Raw genomic sequence first — 20,099 nt, 5'->3', positions numbered from 1 at the left:
TTTTTTAAATTTTTTTTTCAACGTTTATTTTTTTTTGGGACAGAGAGAGACAGAGCATGAACGGGGGAGGGGCAGAGAGAGAGGGAGACACAGAATCGGAAACAGGCTCCAGGCTCTGAGCCATCAGCCAGAGCCTGATGCGGGGCTCGAACTCACGGACCGCGAGATCGTGACCTGGCTGAAGTCGGACGCTTAACCGACTGCGCCACCCAGGCGCCCCAAGGATATATTTTTTAAAAGAGGAAAAGAGCCTTTTGAATCAGTATTTAAAAAAAAAACTTTTTTTTTAATATTTTATTTTTTTTTTAATTTTATTATTTTTTTAAATGCTTATTTATTTTTGAAGGAGAGAGAGACAGGGTGTGAGTCAGGGAGGGGCAGAGAGCGAGGGAGACACAGAATGTGAAGCAGGCTCCAGGCTCTGAGCTGTCAGCACAGAGCCCGACGCGGCGCTCGAACCCATGAGCTGTGAGATCATGACCTGAGCCGAAGTCGGACACTCAACCGACTGAGCCACCCAGGCGCCCTTAAGATTTTATTTTTAAGTAATCTTTACACCCAAAGTGGGGCTCAAACTCCTAACCTCGAGATCAAGAGTCGCATGCTCTACCAACTGAGCCAGCCAGGTGCCCCTGTAAGAGATACTTTAAATTCACATTCTTCACTAGGTGAAAATATTGGGGAGAAGTCTATAAACGAATGTTAGAGCTCCCAACTTTTATGCAGCGAGCAGTCTGCTACTGATTGAAAATGACAGGATAAAAACAGTCATGTGCTCTTTTCCAGATTGCTGGCCGGAGATAGTTCTTGGTGGCTCAGCTGTGCTGCTTTTCTGAGTAGGCCCATCAAGGACATGAAACATTTTAGTTCTGGGCATTTATCTATGCTCTTAAACGTAGACAGCAGCTAACTGAATGATAAAAGACTTAGTAAACAAAGTTGTACATATAACTTATTTTTATTCCCAGTAATAACCAGAAAAACCAAATCAAATTTAAGATTGAGAATATCATAAGTTTTCCCAGCAGCCTCTGATTTATCTATTCCTTCTTTGTTTTTTCCTGAGGAAATAGAACATATGACAGTGGGTGTTGCAGTTGCTTTCCACTTCCTCTTATAACTGTAATTTGCTGTAAATATACTTGCTTATTAATTTTCATGTATTTTGACTTGCCTTGATTCCATTTAGGATATTCAGGCCTGGTAGAAGCAGGAGCATTAGTGTCTTGGATGGCTGTCAAGATGATTGATAATCTGTGTTCCAGTTTCCAGGCCTCTTCAAACCCATGCTTAACCTAGAAGTAGTAATCAGGAAGCTTGCCTTTTTTTTTTTTTTTTTGGCTCTTTTCCTACCATGGTGACTTTGAAGTGAAGAAATGTGTGTCTGCTTAAGTGTATGGTACTTCTCTTCATCCAATACAGATAGGAATAAGGCACAATTCTTGCCCCAGGAAACTCCCAGTTTAGTAGTGGAATAAAACCAATCCAGTAATAATCACAAAGCATTTTTAAGAGGCCAGTTACGTAAATACTTGTTTTTATGTAATACATGTTTTAGACTATATAAAAGGTATATGTAGGCAAATCTGATTAGCATAGTAATGAGAAGTCACCAGTGTAGAGGTAGAAAAAAGAGAAATCTAGGGGCACCTGGGTGGCTCCATTGGTTAAGCATCCAACGTTGGCTCAGGTCATGATCTTGCGGTTTGTGAGTTCGAGCTCCACATTGAACTCTGTGCTGACAGCTCAGAGCCTGGAGCTTGCTTCAGAGTCTGTGGCTCCCTCTCTCTCTGCCCCTCCCCTGCTTGTACTCTCTCAAAAATAAATAAACATTAAAAAAATGCATAAAAAAAGATAAATATGGAACTTGATTATCAGAAAGTATTTTAGGTTCTGTAAAGGATACAGAAAAGTCTAGATTCTAATGTTGATTCTGCCCCCAGTGAGGAGTGTAACCTTAGACAAATCACTTCTCATCTTTGGTTCTCCATACCCCAGTCTATTAAATATTAGGCTTGCCCTAGGTGATCTTTGAGACCTTTTCCAGTTCTATATTTTTGTATTTATGCTAATAGCATTTTATAGTTACAGGTCAGTTTGTGCCCTGATTGAGCATGCTTTCTCCCTTACAGGGGTATCTGAGTTCAAATTACATTTTATTTTATTTTATTTTATTTTATTTTATTTTATTTTATTTATTTTTTTTTAATTTTTATTATTATTATTTTTAATGTTTATTTATTTTTGAGACAGAGAGAGACAGAGCATGAGCAGGGGAGGGGCAGAGGGAGAGAGGGAGACACAGAATCTGAAACAGGCTCCAGGCTCTGAGCTGTCAGCACAGAGCCCGACGTGGGGCTCAAACTCATGAACTGTGAGATCATGACCTGAGCCGAAGTCGGACGCTTAACCGACTGAGCCACCCAGGCGCCCCTCAAATTACATTTTAAATATATATTTTTTAAGTTTATTTATTTATTCTTGAGACAGAAAGGTGGGGGAAGGGCAGAGAGGAAGAGAGAACCCCAAGCAGGTTCCATGCTAATAGCGCAGAGCCCGACATGGGACTTGAACCCACGAACCCTGAGATCATAACCGAAATGAAGAGTCAGACACTTAACTGACAGCCACCCAGGTGCTCCTCAAGCAACATTTTTAGGTAACAGGAAATATGCACATATATCTAAAATACATACTCTATGCCAGGTACCAAACTAAGTATAAATATACATTATCATATTTTCTTCTCCCCACCGGTCAATTAGGTGGTTTTTACTATTATACCCATTTTACACATGGAAAATTAAGGGTCAGAGAGGTGAGTTGCCCAGGATCACATAACTATAAAGTGAAAGAGCCTGGATTTGAAATCAGGCAATCAGATTTCTACTAGACTGCCATGTGCCCATTATTATTATTGTAAAAGTAGGTGTTTGATGCCATAGTTCATAAAAGAAATACTTTAACAACAAAAGATCCCTTTTTATTAAAATATATTAATATAGTATAACTGCTGTGTGTTACTGTTTTTGATGAGAAAAGAAAAGGAGTATGAAACTAAGGCTAGATAAAGACTTTGGGGCGCCTGGGTGGCGCAGTCAATTAAGCGTCCGACTTCAGCCAGGTCACGATCTCACGGTCTGTGAGTTCGAGCCCCGCGTCGGGCTCTGGGCTGACGGCTCAGAGCCTGGAGCCTGTCTCCGATTCTGTGTCTCCCTCTCTCTCTGCCCCTCCCCCGTTCATGCTCTGTCTCTCTCTGTCCCAAAAATAAATAAATGTTGAAAAAAAAAATTAAAAAAAAATAAATAGAAAAATTAAAAAAAAAAAAAAAGACTTTGGCAACTAAATGCATTGGCCAGCATTTATTTTTAAAACGTAATTAGTGCCATGATGACTTCCCATAATTATAAACATAGACTCAAGTCCAGAGTTAGCAAGCCCATTCTTGCTACCAGAGAGAAATGTGTACATTTGAGAATACTTTAGAAGTAGAAAAAATAATAATTTACAAGAAACTTATGCCCTTAAGTCTATATAGAGTTTATCTAAGAAAATTAATAGAAAATAAAATGGATTTGAAAGATAATTGGGTTGACCTGGCTTTTGGATTGGTTTTGCAGTCATCAAGGCTGGCCTTTAGAGCATCTATGGAAACATAGTTTACATGACATTTCTGTCTTTCCCTTGAAAAAAACATACCTGCAAAATTAAAACAGCAAATCCAATACCCATACTAAAGATAACAAGGACATTCTTTTTTTGTCACTTATTTGTGCATAAACTCTTCTATGTTAACTAGGAGTAAGTATGGAGTACAATTTTATTTCAGTGTAATAAATTAGTAAAAGGTAGGAAACTATGACTTGCTAAAGGCAAGAATTTATGGTTTGAAGAGACCACAGAGAGCATCTAGACCAATCACCTCAATTTACATACAGAGAAACTGAGGTCCAAAAAGAAGAAATGCCTTGATCAAAGTCCCGAGGACAGGCAAGGTCAGCTGATGCTGTTCAGATCAGAAATACAATCTTGATTTTGAAGACACTTAGCTGTCACTTCCAGTATTGAATGGTGGGATATACATTCAAGGAGGTATTCGTTCAAAGTTGGAGGTGAGCAGCTTTCATAATGATTCCGGGTTTGAGATATGTCAAATGAAATGTCATTTTCATTTTCTACTAACAGTGCCAGATTGGCCTCTCTTTTTGGCCTGGATCAGGCATCTGCTGGCCACGGAAATGAATTCTTCCAGTACACAGCCCCAAAGCAGCCTAAGAAAGGCCAGGGAACAGCAGCAACAGGTAAGTTATGAGGTTACGATTGGCCCCTAACAGGTTAGTTGGAAGAATGAACAGCCTTCCAAAAGTGACATGCCTCAATCAGTCTGGCCAAGCTCACCGCCAGCGGTGCATTCTCTCTCTAAGCTCTGAGATCGAATTCCAGCAGCTAGACAGAGTGTGTCCTTTGTCGGAAGTTAATGGAGGGAGGTCTCAGGCAAACTCTTACCTCCTGTGAACAGCACTCTCTAAAACTGCCTGAGGCACTCTAATGTGCCTGAGGCACGGTCCAATGTTTTGGTGAAAAGGAAGAGCTGCTTTTCACTTCTTTTACCTGGATAGGTTAGATGTATCCTGACAGTGAATTTTTCCCAATTAGACAGTGGTGCTCAGTGCTATATCCCCCGTACCCTTCATCGTGATGGAGACGCACTGAATGAACATTTGTTGAATGAAAGGAGAGAAAAGGGCAACTAATATTTCTAAAATGCCTGCTGTGTGTCTGGTCTCAGATGCTTTACATAGATTGCCTTGTTTATTTATCTCAACAGTGCTGTGAAATAGGTAAGACTACCCCCAGTTTAGAGGCTCAGAGAGGTTTAGGGACTCCATCAAGGTCCTACAGCAGTAAGTGACATAATTGAAATTTGAACCCTAACCTGATTCACTCCAAAGCTCTTCCTCTATACTTTGCTTTCTTTGAGTAAGAACCTGAAGAGGAATGAAGGACCAATAGAAATAACCCTAAGCAGAACAGATGGTAAGGGACATTAAATTAAGTGTTTCCTGAATGAAGATGAAAGTATTGAGTGCCTTTTACATACTAGGCACAATGCTGGCACTGAGGATGTTGTTGGGATATTGAGGGTTTTGAAGAATTGCAACGGATATCATATGGCCCATAAGCCTAAACTATTTACTGTTTGGCCCTGTACAGAAAATGTTTGTTGACCTCTGCTCTAAATCTGACCTGTCACTTTTAGAATCTTTGGTGTAGATTTCTGGTCCTGTTCTCCAAGCCATCACCTGGCCAGATTTCTAGTAGGCTATGCCTCTACATTTCCTCTGGCATATCTCTTCATCAGCAGTGTGATTCTGACTCAATTTAAAGTGGTTGAGTTAATGGATGTGGATTAAAATAAACAACCCCAGTCCCCACCCAATGAGGTAACTTGATTTTGTTTTAATCAGAAAACAACAACTATGAGCTAATTACACTTTTAAAGGGAAATTATAGAGGCATTTCAGCTTAAAAATTACCTACAGAGTCATATGCAGGCACTTACAAAAATAAAGTAGCAAGACAGGAGACCCTGTCTGTTCAAGGGATATTTGTATAAGAAGTCTTTGTGGGGAAGGTGGCTGCAATACAGTTCTTGAGTCTCTTCAGATCTGAATGTAAAAACATCAGATACAAAAGACAAACCTATGGATAACATTTACAACAACACCTGTTGAAAAGGTATCTTCATGAATATCCCAAAATATAAGAAGGTCTGGACAAGCCACAAGGCTGTGTAGTATCAGCATTTGCGTGGGAGCATACAGGGTAGTGGTGGGATATCTCCATCAGAAAATGGGAGAACCCCAAGTAGCCACCAGATGTTCTTGGAAAATATGGCAGGCCAAGCTGAAACTGGAAGGCGTTTTGCCCACTCTAATTGTGGCTAAGTACAAGGGGTTGATAACGGGGACTGGAAGAGCTAGAGTAGTCTCACTCCTATGAGCTATTTTTTTTTTTTTTTCTTTTTAGAAGTAGGCTCCATGCCCAGCGTGGGGCTTGAACTCATGACCCTGAGATCAAGAGTCACAGTCTCTACCAACTGAGCCAGCCAGGTGCCCTGCTCCTATGAACTTTTGAAACTCACCCCCTAGTGTGGCCTTCCAGGACAGGCCCCCACACTGAAAAGAACCTTCTGGGAGTGGAATTAAAATTGAAGAAGATAGGGATATATTAGAAGTGAAGAAGAGAAGATCCAAATAAAAGTAGGGATGGGGTGGGGCGCCAGGGTGGCTCACTTGGTGAAGTGGTCACATTGGGCTCAGATCATGATCTCACAGTTAATGAATTCAAGCCCTGCATCAGACTCAGTCCTGACAGCTCAGAGCCTAGAGCCTGCTTCAGATTCTGTGTCTTCTTCTCCCTGCTCCTTCCCCACTCGTGCTCTGTCTCTCTCTCTCTTGTTCAAAAATAACCCCCCCAAAAAAAATTAGAAAAAAAAAAAAAGTGTAGGGATGAGGCACCTGGGTGACTCGGTTGAGCCTTCTACTCTTGATTTCAACTCAGGTCATGTCCCAGGGTTGTGAGATTGAGCCCTGAGTCAGGCTCCACACTGAGCATGGAGCCTGCTTGAGATTTTCTGTCTGTCTCTCTCCCCATCTCCCTCTCCCTCTCTTTCTCCCCCCTCCCCCTTCCCCTCCCCCTCCCTTTCCTCCTCTGCCCCTCTCCCCACTTGTGCTCTCTCTCTCTCTCAAATTAAAAAATAATATGGCACAAAAACAGACACTCAGATCAATGGAACAGAATAGAGAACCCAGAAATGGACCCACAAATGTATGGCCAACTAATCTTTGACAAAGAAGAAAAGAATATCCAATGGAATAAAGACAGTCTTTTCGGCAAGTGGTGCTGGGAAAATTGGACAGCGACTTGCAGAAGAATGCCTGGGCCACTTTCTTACACATACACAAAAATAAACTCAAAATGGATGAAAGACCTAAATGTAACGCAGGAAGCCATCAAAATCCTCGAGGAGAAAGTAGGCAAAAACCTCTTTGACCTTGGTCACGGCAACTTCTTACTCAACACGTCTCCAGAGGCAAGGGAAACAAAAGCAAAAATGAACTATTAGGACCTCATCAAAATAAAAAGCTTCTGCATGGCGAAGGAAACAATCAGCACAACTAAAAGGCAACCAATGGAATGGGAGAGGATATCTGCAAACAACATATTAGATAAAGGGTTAGTATCCAAAATCTGTAAAGAACTTATCAAACCCGACATGCAAAAAACAAATAATCCAGTGAAGAAATCGGCAAAAGACATGAATAGACACTTCTCCAATGAAGACATCCAGATGGCCAACTGACACATGAAAAAATGCTCAACATCACTCATCATCAGGGAAATACAAATCAAAACCACAAAGAGATACCTGTCAGAATGGCTAACATTAACAATTCAGGCAACAACAGATGTTGGCAAGGATGTGGAGAAAAAGGATCTCTTTTGAATTGTTGGTGGGAATGCAAGCTGGTGCAGCCTCTCTGGAAAACAGTATGGAGGTTCCCCAAAAAACTAAAAATAGAACTACCCTTCAACCCAGCAATTGCACTAGTAGGTATTTATCCAAGGGATACAGGTATGCTGTTTCGAAGGGACACATGCACCCCGATGTTTATAGCAGCACTATCAACAATAGCCAAAGTAAGGAAAGAGCCCAAATGTCCATTGATGGACGAATGGATAAAGAAAATGTGGTGTATCGGGGCGCCTGGGTGGCTCAGTCGGTTAAGCATCCGACTTCGGCTCAGGTCATGATCTTGAGGTCCGTGAGTTCGAGCCCCGCGTCGGGCTCTGTGCTGACAGCTCAGAGCCTGGAGCCTGTTTCAGATTCTGTGTCTCCCTCTCTCTCTGACCCTCCCCTGTTCATGCTGTCTCTCTCTGTCTCAAAAATAAATAAACGTCAAAAAAAAAAATTAAAAAAAAAAAATAAATAAATAAAAAAAAAAAAAAAAAGAAAATGTGGTGTATATATATATATATATATATATACACACACACATACACAATGGAGTATTATTCGGCAATCAAAAAGAATGAAATCTTGCCATTTACAACTACGTGGATGGAACTGGAGGGTATTATGCTAAGCGACATTAGTCAGAGAAAGACAAATATCATATGACTTCACTCATATGAGGACTTTAAGAGACAAAACAGGTGAACATAAGGGAAGGGAAACAAAAATATAAAAACAGGGAGGGGGACAAAACAGAAGAGACTCATAAATATGGAGAACAAACTGAGGGTTACTGGAGGGGTTGTGGGGTGGGGATGGGCTAAACGGGTAAGGAGCACTAAGGAATCTACTGAAATCATTGTTGCACTATATGCTAACTAATTTGGTTGTAAATTAAAATAATAAAATTAAAAAATTTTTTAAATAAATAAAAATAAAAGTAGGGATAGAAATAGAATCAGGAAGTCTCAGGAGGGAGCCACCATATTTTTTAACTCTGCAAAAGCAACAGAAGAGGGAGCTCTATGAAGTTAGGAAAGCCACTTGAACCCTATCTCCTTCTAAAAATTCAGAAAAGCAGATTTCACGTTAAAATGAGCAGTAGGAACTTAGCAGAATCCAACTCCATGTAAAATTATAAGAAGAGAGCAAGAAACAGAATAATATCCGTACAGTGAGAGCTGTAGAGATTCTGTGAGAATGTTTCTCAAAAACTACCACCACCTGTTTAAGAAAGTAATGTAAGACATGAAATGAGAATTAGAAAATCTCAGAAGTAAGTGACAAGACTCAGGCAAGAATTAGAGACATAAGAATTATTTCAGAAACGAAGGCTAAACGAGCAGGAACACAAGAATGAATACAAAGAGCAGATCATGCCTGAAGAGAAACAGAAGGTTAACGGAAGGACATTTTTAAACAATAAAAAATTTGAGAGATAAAAATGTTCCAAAAGAAAGTGTGATAAATATTAAAGATGGCAAAGAAGATCCAATACGTAGAGAGAGAGAGAGAGAGAGTGTGTGTGTGTACACAGGAAGGAAAAAAAGGGGGGAAAGAACAGACCTTAGAAACTATAGTTCAAGAAAACTTTACTCAAAAAAAAAAAAAAAAAAAAGATTTGAAAGTACATATTAAAAGTCCTTGTCAGTCCTTGTCAAGAATCTGCAGTACTGATTTCAGAGAGGAGGAAGTGCTGAGCCAATAAGATCCCACGATTGTGAGCACCTGACTTACCTTCTAGCAACTCCGTGAACAACCTTCCCTTTCCAGGGCATTAGACAACCAGAAGAGTATTGTGGGAGAAGCTGAACTAAGCTTCTATCCTAAAGGAGGATGCTAGGCTGATCTTGGGCAGACAGTAATTTTTCTCAGCATTTCATACTTGTCCTAATAACCTGCCTCTGACCTTAGTTACTTTTTTTCTTACAGCTTATCAAGAGAAAAATATTATTGTAGTGTTACATACAACTGGACAGTAGTGGTTGAATTAACAACTATGTTGTAGGTTTTTACAAAATAATAAGGAAAACATGAATAACAGGACAGTAAGCAAACAATGTAAGTGGCAATTCATCTAAACAAAACAAATGACCATTACAAATCTATAGAAAATATTCCATCTCTGCTTCATTGTAATCAATAAATGCAAATGCAAACAACAATGACATGGTATTTCCCTTTTTCTATTGCCCAGCTTCGTTGGTAAAGATTTAAAAAAAACAGCCCCCTCTTGTTAGCAGGGGTGCAAAACTGGCATATTCGCACTGCTGGTAGGGGTGTAAACTGATGCAGTAAGGCATTTGGGCAGGACATAACAAACCTTTAAATGTTTTACACTTCTTCACTCCATAATTCCAGTTGTAAGAATTTGTTCTAAGAAAGTAATTAGTGGTACATACAAAAATGTGTTTTCAGGATGATCACCATAGCATTATTTATAATAGAGGAAAATTGGAAACAGTCCAAAGAAATGTCAACTAATAAGACATTGAATAGGTTCTGGTAGAGTCATAACGTAGTATTTTATGTAACCACCAAAAAGTATTTTTAGGATTATTTTATCTTTGTTTTGGAGAATGCTTTAAAAGAAATACTAATACTAAGTAAGAAAAGGAGATTGTCAAATTGGAGTATTAATTTTGTTTAAAAAAATATAGAAAAACTGTCTTGAAAAAGGAACTAGGAATAAATACATCAAATTATGAACTTTTATTTTTAACTGGTGAGACTACAGGTCATTTTTATCTTCTTTTTCCATTTCTGTATTTGCCAAGTTTTGCATATTACAGAGTACATGCATTCTATAATCAGAAAAAAAGGTGTCAATATTGTTAAAAAACAAAATTCAACTGAATAAATTTTAAAGATCTTCCTGACTTTATTCAGTGATTCATAAATTGGGCAGCCTCCAATCTAGCAGATAGAAAAGAGCTCTGAGGAGCTGAAGAAAAAGGACTCTTACGGAGAGAAGGAAGTAGGAACGAGGAAGTTACAGGAGGCAAAAAAGCAAGATCGCTATTGCAGGATTACTTTCCTTTAGTGGGTGGCAGGGGTCTATTATGCAGATTGTCTGACTTGTGCTGAGCTGGGAATTCCTGATAAACTGGTTTAAGATTCCGTTTCAGGGAGAGCCAAAACTATGAGTTAGTCTCCGTTTGGTGCCCTGGGGCTTTAGCATAAGTGACTCCATTTTAAGCTTGCCATCTTTTTAACAATACAAAAAGAAAGAAAGAAATCAAGCAAGGATACTTTTGAAAGTAAGTTCTTGGTTTCTTGTCTTTCCCAGTGTTCTCCCCACATTTATGTGGTGAGTGTAAATATGCAATTTTCTCTTAATATACTGTTTTATTTAAAAAAATTTTTTTAATGTTTATTTTTGAGAGACCGAGCGTGAGCAGAGGAGGGGCAGGGAAAGAGTGAGACACAGAATCTGAAGCAGGCTTCAGGCTCTGAGGTGTCAGCACAGAGTCCAACGCTGGGCTTGAACTCACAAACTATGTGATCATGACCTGAGCTGAAGTCAGATGCTTAACCGACTGAGTCACCCAGGCACCCCTAAATATACTGTTTTAAAACACTAATGTTACCCTGTACCCTGCAAAAGTTAAGTAATGGATATGACCTGAATATCATCATAAATTTTCTACCCCAAAATAAGGGCAGGAGAAATAACTTTATTTATGCTTATTATAGCTGGCCAAATATTGGAGAAAAGAAAGTAGATGGGATAGGACCTTGCTGTGTTTGGAGTGGAGGCAGAGTCCTGGATTCTAGTCCTAGGCTTGCTGCTATCATTGTGTAAGACACTGGGGTGCTTAGAGCCTCAGTGTCCTCATCCCCAGATGAGGTCATAGGGTTGTTTTGCAGATCAGATAAGGCTAATGGTCAAGAAAGCACTGTACCACTTAACTGTAAAATGTAAACAAGAATTTTGAAGCCGCTTTAGTGGTTAAAATCAGTTTCAGCAAAGACATGAATGACATCTTTTGTTTTTTTCTTCATCTTCAGGAAATCCGGCAACACCAAAACCAGCACCCGGTACAACAGGCACTTCCACCCTATTGGTTGCAACAGCAGTCCATGCGTATCGATAGTAAGTAGCTGAGAAGGAGTGCTCTCTGCAGTTGGGGTTAGGTGCCCATCTTTTCTCAATAAGCCTCTGTTCATTGTGAAATAAACTGCAGTTAGGCTGCACAGTCCTTCCACAGGCAAAGTATCAGTAATGCTTTTGAACATTTCAGTTCGAGAATTCGGTATGTAAAACCCTGAAAAGCCGTTATCTTGTATACCTTGTGTACTAAGAAGTGCTTGTACCCTCAACAACTGCCTTCTTAAGTGCTGAAAGAAAGCCACTTCACTGAGATATTATGAATAGATATTTAGAGAGTAAAGAAGTTGTAGAAGAGCTTTAAATTACGAACTGCTCACCTGTGTTGTCTTCTTGAGACTGAATGACTAGATTCCCCACTTCTACATGGCAGAAGAGAAAGCTGAGTTTAAAGAATTATTAGTAATACCTGTTATTTTTCTTGCTTCTCTAGCACAAATGGTCAGTATGTAAAGCAGGGCAAGTTTGGTGCTGCAGTCCTGGGGAACCACGCAGCCAGAGAGGTGAGAACTCTTGTGTGTTTTCAGGTGTCCCAGATCATACTGTTGAGCTGGTTTGTACCTACGCTTGCCCAGTGTCTCACGTATCAGAGGATTAGAATGATTGTTTGTTTGTATTGAATGTGAATTTTTAATACAAGGTACATAGTAATAGTTATAGTCCTGTCTTGCTTACTATTGTGCATTAAAACAAAGCAACCATTCAGTCTTTTAAGTTTGACCTTTGTGTTAGGAACTAGCTTAAGACTTTGGAGAGTTTTAGAGTAAACCATTTACTAAGGACAATCCTTTGTTAGGTAATGAACAACACTTAGTGTTCTACTTAGAGCATTCTGTCTTTACACCTGAATTAATGACTGGTGTTTATCCTTTGAAAGTTTGACAATGAGTTGGGTAGTTGATCACACAGAATACTATTGGTTTGGATCAAAAAGAAGATATGGCTAGCAGCCCCGAGACTTGATTTCCTTGTGTGGGTTGTCTCTAGCTTCAAGTTCTGCTCCAGAACATTTTAAACGTTGGTGAGAGCAGCCTAAGAAATTATGGAATTTCAGAGGTCCAGTGAACTAAGGGCCATGCTCCTGAGACACTCAGAGACCTAGATAAGATGGCCTGTTCAGGTAACTAATGTAATAGACAACACTCATTTGTATTAAAAACAAACAAAAAAGTCTAACTGGAAATTTGGAAACCCACATAAAAATCGTGGGACTAGAATAATGAACCCCCAGAAACCCATTACTAGGTTCTAACAGTTATTAATCTTGTTCCATCGTTTTCTTTTTTTTTATGTTTATTTATTTATCTTGAGAGAGAGAAAGAGCGCATGCTAGGACGGGGCACAGGGAGAGAGAGAATACCAAGCAGGCTCCATGGACAGTGTCACAACCATGAGATCATGACCTGAGCGGAAACCAAGAGTCAGACACTCAACTGACTGAGCCACTCATGCTCCCCTCTTCTTAGTTCATCTTAATTCCAGCCTGTCTTCCTTCTTCTTAGTCTTATTTTGACTACATCTCCAGCATACAATTTTACCTGTAAATACTTTAGTATATATCCCAAGATCTTTTTCCTAACATAACCATTATTCAATTATCACCTAAAAAAACCCACAATAATTTTTTGATCTCATTCACTACCAGCTAGTGTTCAGATTTACCTGATTCTCTCTCTCTTTTTTTTTTTTTAGTTTGTTTTAATCAGGATCTAATAAGGTCCATACATTGTAGTTGGCTACCATGTCCCTTAAATCTTTCATTCTCTCATCCAGAGGTACATAGTGTCTAACTATCCCTGATTTGGTTATGTAGTAACCATCCATGATTATTATCCAGATGTATTAATTCATTAGGAGTTGCCATTGGATTTTAAAAATCTGGTATTGAGACTCCACCAGCCTTCAGCCCCGATAAGATGCAGTAGGTTATGGCAAGCAGCAATTCCCACTGCAACAATTGTAAAAAAGCAGATAAATTGCAAATATTATATTTTAAAATTCACTGGAGAGCTCTAGAAAAGATGTGGACTAGAGGAACTAAAATTTCAAACAGGGAAAAGCCTATGAGCCAAGTATTTCCTTCTCTTGGTTCTTTTGCTGATGTGCCTAGGGGTGGACCAAGCATCAGGTATGGCCCAATCAGAGAGACCTCTTGGGGAAAGAGATACTGCCAGAAGCTAGAGGAGCTCCAAACACAAGATTAGTTTTTCCCCATGGGACATTTGCAGAACTCTGGGGTGACGTGGAAGTCCAGGGGCTGTGCCAGAAAGGCAGAGGGAAACTTCTGTCATCTTGTGGTGCATAGGAGATAAAGTCCTACTGTAGGGGGAGTACCTGTAATAAGCAGCAAGCAACAACTTTCATCTCAATACATTTGCTAGATTTTGAACTTAAGGGGGAGGAGAACCCAGCTCAGAATGTCTGATGGGCAGAACTTTCAGGACCAAGGAGTCAGAGACCTTCTAGGTTCTTAATCAAAAGTCAGGGAAGATAATGCTTGAGATAGAGACAACCCAGAGGTAGATCAACTCTTGATAAATCTATGAATCTTCCCTAACCAGTTCAGCCTATAATTGGATTGGATTGAGGTGATCAGCCCCTCACTCTATCTGCCTAACATAGGATAAGGAAAGTACTTTCTGGTACCAGATTGTATGTGAGCCCCCAAGTTCTTCCCTCCCCTCTGGAATTGAATTGTAATTATTTGCTTAACTATGATTTTGTGTGTATGTGGGGGGGGGGGTGGTAAATATAAATGAAACGAAATATTTTCAGGAGCACCTGGGTGGCTCAGTCTCAGTTAAGTGTCTGACCCTTGGTTTTGGCTCAGGTCATGAACTCGCAGTTTGTGGGTTCCAACCCCATGTCAGGCTCTGTGCTGAGAGTGGAGCCTGCTTGGAATTCTCTCTCTCTCTCTCTCTGTCTGCCCCTCCCCTGCTCGCTCTGTCTTTCTCTCTGTGAAAATAAATAAAATTATAAAAATTAAAAAAGAAAATATTTGCCGTTTTAACCATTTTTAAGTGCACAGTTCAATAGCATTAAGTACATTCATGATACTGAGCAGTGTTCACCACTGTCTATTTCCACTTTTTCATTACTCCAAACAAAAAACTCTGTCACCTTTAAACAAACTTCCCATTCTCCCTTCCCATATCCCCTGGTAATCTTTAATCTTTTCCTTTTTTTAATACTTATTTATTTTAAGAGAGAGGGAGGAAGAGGGAGAGGCAGAGAGAGAGAGAGAGAGAGAGAGAGAATCCCAAGCATGCTCTGTGCTGTCAGTGCAGAGCCTGACGGGCTTGATCTCACAAACTGTGAGATCATGACCTAAGCTTAAACCAAGAGTCGGACACTTAACTGAGCCAACCTGGCATCCCTCTAATTTACATTGTCTCTATGAATTTGTCTATTCTAGATATTTCATATAAGTGGAATCATACAATATTTGTCATTTGTCCTTTTATGTCTGGCTTATTTCAATTAGTGTAATGTTCTCAAGATTTATCCGTGTTGTAGCATGTTATCAGAATTTCATGCCTTTTCAGGGCTGGATAATATTCCGTTGTATGTAGGTAACACATTTTGTTTATCCATTCATCAGTTGATCGACATTTTTGGTACTTTCTCCCTTTCAACTGTCATGAATAATGGTACAGTAAACATTGGTGATTATCTATTTTCAGCTCTTTGGGGGATGCGCTAAAGGTGAAATTGCTGTGTCTTATGGTGATTCTGTTTAGCTTTTTGAGGAGCTGCCAGACTGTTTCCACAGCAACTGTACTGTTTTACATTTTCACAAGCAGTATGTGAGGGTTCCAATTTCTCCAATACCTTGCCACTGTTTCATTATTTTTCCTTTTTTAAAAATGGCCATTCTTGGGGCGCCTGGGTGGCGCAGTCGGTTAAGCATCCGACTTCAGCCAGGTCACGATCTCGCGGTCCGGGAGTTCGAGCCCCGCGTCAGGCTCTGGGCTGATGGCTCAGAGCCTGGAGCCTGTTTCCGATTCTGTGTCTCCCTCTCTCTCTGCCCCTCCCCCGTTCATGCTCTGTCTCTCTCTGTCCCAAAAATAAGTAAATGTTGAAAAAAAATTAAAAAAAATGGCCATTCTAGTTGGTGTGAAGTGGTACTTTTTTGTGGTTTTAATTTGCATCTCCCTAATGACTAATGATGTGGAGCATCTTTCTATGCACCTGTTGGCCATTTGTAGATCTCTTGTCACCCCTCATACCAATGGAAACACCGACAAAATAAAGACATTGCTAATTACAGTAAAAGAATAAGGCCAAAATGAGAAGCAATTAAAATGGATATAATTTAAAATCGAAGCTTTCAGCAATCAACTGAGTTTTGAGTTTCATGCCTCTTTGAAGCACAGCCCCTGACATCTTACTGCTGATTTTGTATTGCCTTTTAACTTCTGTTCTATTTTTTTTCTGCCTATCTTTACTTGAATACAGTATAGGATTCTTCTTTATATCAGTCAACAACAGCCAGTTACTGTTGCCAGGATTCATCTGAACTTTGAGCTCATGGTAAGACTTCCCATGTTGGAATCATTAGCTCCTTTGGGAAGGGTTTATAGGAGAGATTGGTCTGTGCGTACCTGGTAGGAATTAGATCTACTATTTCAGCCCCTGGACGTCTGTGTGGATGTCTTAACAGAGCCTGTCAAAAAAGTCTCTTGCCTGCCTTCTGGGAAATGGACCAAGGATGGTTGGTGGAGGGCAGGAGGGAAGAAGAAAGTTCCCTATGTCTCTTTGGGTCCACTTCAGTCAAGGCCCTTCTCAATGAGTTTAGGCAGTCAGATGATGCACTGCGCTACCTGTGGTTGGGTTATCCTAGTATCTCTCCTTTCCCCAGGTTCGGCCCAATAACTATAGCACCTTTTATGATGACCAGAGACAAAACTGGTCCATCATGTTTGAGTCGGAAAAGGCTGCTGTGGAGTTCAATAAACAGGTAAAACCATCTTATTCTTACTGGGAAAAGCCAAACACTAGTTTGGATTTCTCTTGATTTAGGAAACTATATGGAAAACTTATAATCTGCTATGTGTTGTTAGTGACAAGCATAAAAAAAAAACCCACTAAATTTGTCACTTGAGCTTATTGTGGCTCAGAGAAGTAATAGGAATGTTTATTGAAATTGCTTGAAAATGTGACTTTCAGAGCAAAAAGGCTTAATGCAAACTTCTTTCAAACATTTTTCACTTTATAAATTATTTTAAGGGATAAATAAAACTATCTTTCAAAAATAGTGTTTCTTTTTTTAAAATTTTTTTTTTTTCAACGTTTATTTATTTTTGGGACAGAGAGAGACAGAGCATGAACGGGGGAGGGGCAGAGAGAGAGGGAGACACAGAATCGGAAACAGGCTCCAGGCTCTGAGCCATCAGCCCAGAGCCTGACGCGGGGCTCGAACTCCCGGACCGTGAGATCGTGACCTGGCTGAAGTCGGACGCTTAACCGACTGCGCCACCCAGGCGCCCCTCAAAAATAGTGTTTCAAAAGAACTTTTATAATGTTATATGATCCTTGTAGAAAATTTAGAAAAGCATTTTTAAAAAAATCACTTGAAATCTTAGTGCCCGAAGGAGCCACTATTAATATGTTAGATTTCTTTTTTCTTAAAAAAAAAATTATGTATTTATTTATAAGGGTTTTTTTTTTTTACCATTTTAATTTCTTTTTGAGAGAGTGCAAATGGGAAGGGGCAGAGAGAGAGGCAGACACAGAATCCGAAGCAGGCTCTCAGCTGTCAGCTGACATGAGCCTGATGTGGGGCTCAAAGCCATGAACTGTGAGATCATGACCTGAGCTGAAGTCAGATGCTTAACTGACTGAGCCACCCAGGCGCCCCTTATTTATTTATTTTTAAGTTTATTTATTTATTTTGAGAGAGAGAGCGTGAGGGAGGGAAGGGCAGGGAGAGAGGGAATCCCAAGCAGTTTCTGCACTGCCAGCACGGAGCCCAATGCGGGGCTCAAACTCACGAACCATGAGATCATGACCTGAGCTGAAACTAAGTCAGAAGCTTAACAGATTGAGCCACCCAGGCCCCTGTTTCCCTTTTTCTATGGGTAATATATGTAAATAGGCATACTCCTTTAAGAGTTCAATATTTTGCTTATTTTTTTTTTCAACTTTTTTTTTTTTTTTTTTTTTTTGGGACAGAGAGAGACAGAGCATGAACGGGGGAGGGGCAGAGAGAGAGGGAGACACAGAATCGGAAACAGGCTCCAGGCTCCGAGCCAGCAGCCCAGAGCCTGACGCGGGGCTCGAGCTCACGGACCGCGAGATCGTGACCTGGCTGAAGTCAGACGCTTAACCGACTGCGCCACCCAGGCGCCCCTTGCTTATTTTTTTTAACAATGTATAATGCGTTTTTCCCCACCTCATGAAAAGTTATTTGGAAACATTGTTGAAAGCTGCATAGTATGAATGTTCTTGAATTTATTTAACCATTCCCTTACTTTTAGACATTTAGGTTGTTTTCAGTCTGACATGATACTGTAGCAAGCATTGTTGTATATAAGTCTGTGTCTTTTTTTTTTCCTGATTATTTACTTGCGCTAGATTTCTAGATGTGGAAGATTGTGTCAAAGAGTCCAAATATTTTTTGGTTCTATAGACAATTTGGCATACTGCTTTTCAGAGAGATTATAATATTTCACATTCATATCTGTTCTCTCACTGTACCTTTGCCAACATTTAGAAATCACCTTTTTCTTTTAGTCTGGTTTGCTTGGTAAAAAATGTCTCATTGTAATTGATTGCAATTATGAAATCTTGTTTTTTAACTCTATTTATTTATTTTGAGAGAGAGAGAGAGAGACTGAGTGAGCAGGGAGGGGCAGAGGGAGAGAGAGAGAATCCCAAGCAGGCTCAGCACTAACAGTGCAGAGCCTGATGCAAGGCTCAAACTCACCAACCATGAGATTATGACCTGAGCCAAGATCAAAAGTCGGATGCTTAATTGACTGAGCTACCCAGGTACCCCATAAAACCTTTCTTTTAAGAAAATGAGTAGCAAATTTTTCATGTGTATCATGTTTTAAAATGACCATAATTATTCATGAAGATGTGTCTGACTCTTTTGTCTAAGATTTGTGCTAAGATAATATGACTAAATCTGTAAGTAGTGAAGATGCAAATTCTGGGAATGCAGCATGATTTTGTAAATGGCCTTTTTTCTAGTTTGTCTTTAGAAATGCCTTTTGAAAGTGTTTTAGAAGCCCTCCTTTCTTTCCTAGGTTCCTGAACACTGAAATAGTAAAATCATCAGAGTAATGCTAGCTAATGCTTTTTGTGTACTTACTATTCTTTGCCAGGCACTGTGCCAAGTGCTGTGTTTGTATTAACTACAGATACTCCAGACACAACTACAGATAGTAACTACAGATACAAATACTGTATTTGTATTAACTAAGTTGTATAACTTAACTGCAGAGTTTTTATCTCCATTTTACAAAATAACCTGTATGAAATAAGGTTCACAGAAGTTAAGTTATTTGGCTGAGGCCATAAGTTATTAAGTGGCAGTTGCCCAGATCTGTACCCAGACAGTCTGACTCCAAAGCCTTACTCTTAAGCACTTTGATTCCTGGCAGGATTACTGACTTCAGAGTGGTTTATTCCTAAACACATAATCAGTTTTGTTAGTGGACAGCACTGTTTAGAAAAGAGCATTAACGATAATATTTCCTGAGCTCGAACTAAGTTTATGCTGCTTTGATTTCGTCTCACAGGTGTGCATTGCCAAGTGCAATAGCACCCCCTCCCTAGATGCAGTGCTCTGCCAGGACCTCGTTGTAGTGGAGGGCCCTGCTGTAGAAGTTGGAGATTCTTTGGAAGTGGCCTATACCAGCTGGCTCTTGCAGAATCATGTGCTGGGCCAGGTAAGGAAATGTAGCCTGCAAGTGCTTTTGTAACTGAAATAGCATGAGGGCTCTTCATATGTAAAGCATTACTGCTGTGAATTGCTGCTCTTGGCAAATAGAAATCTTTCAGGGACCCTGCTCTGACTGCTTTTGGTGTATAGTCATGAAATGCTAATATGTTCAATATGTTCGGTGCCACCTGGTCTCATCTATTTAGAATGGAAACCAGTTTCCCCCTAAGTTACATTTTTGGTAATGGTTTGTGTGTATGTCTTTGTCCTTCTATACTGGTTTCAAACTTGAATTTATTCTGATGGGATTAGGTCTTAAAACTTGTATTAGCAATAATCACACCTCAGATAAACCTCATTGGCTATGATACTGCCAACTGCACAAAGCTTAAAACTTCTTTTTAGACTTTCCTAACAATTGTTTCTTTGTTTTTTTGTGTGTAATAGATACTGGAAATATAATGGACTTTTGTGTTTTAATATCATTAAGCTCTCAAAAGCAGTATGATGTGATAGAAAGAACTTTAGACTAAGTAAAAAAAAATGAACATTCAAGTCCCAATTTAGCCATGATGTGG

General features: G+C 39.8%; 1 protein-coding gene and 1 pseudogene across 4 annotated transcripts in view; one reads left to right on the top strand and one right to left on the bottom strand.

Moving 5' to 3' along the window:
* The window catches only part of FKBP15 (FKBP prolyl isomerase family member 15), a 56,504-nt gene that overhangs the window by 3,060 nt on the left and 33,345 nt on the right, over positions 1 to 20,099 (top strand). For all 4 annotated transcript variants that reach the window (XM_086683740.1, XM_086683739.1, XM_086683738.1 and 1 more), the window contains exons 2-7: positions 4,186 to 4,301; positions 11,531 to 11,615; positions 12,064 to 12,133; positions 16,089 to 16,163; positions 16,492 to 16,590; positions 19,379 to 19,528. In XM_086683740.1, the coding sequence (XP_086539866.1) occupies positions 4,186 to 4,301; positions 11,531 to 11,615; positions 12,064 to 12,133; positions 16,089 to 16,163; positions 16,492 to 16,590; positions 19,379 to 19,528 (595 nt within the window). The remainder of the gene's footprint in view (positions 1 to 4,185; positions 4,302 to 11,530; positions 11,616 to 12,063; positions 12,134 to 16,088; positions 16,164 to 16,491; positions 16,591 to 19,378; positions 19,529 to 20,099) is intronic.
* LOC112851582 (U4 spliceosomal RNA) lies at positions 19,789 to 19,910 on the bottom strand (annotated as a pseudogene).

The sequence above is a fragment of the Puma concolor genome, chromosome D4, assembly GCF_028749965.1.
Source record: "Puma concolor isolate L17-30 chromosome D4, mPumCon1.1.hap2, whole genome shotgun sequence".
Classification (NCBI taxonomy): Eukaryota; Metazoa; Chordata; class Mammalia; order Carnivora; family Felidae; genus Puma; species Puma concolor.
The sequence above is the reverse complement of the archived record's forward strand: the minus strand, read 5'-3'. Positions and strand labels throughout refer to the sequence as shown.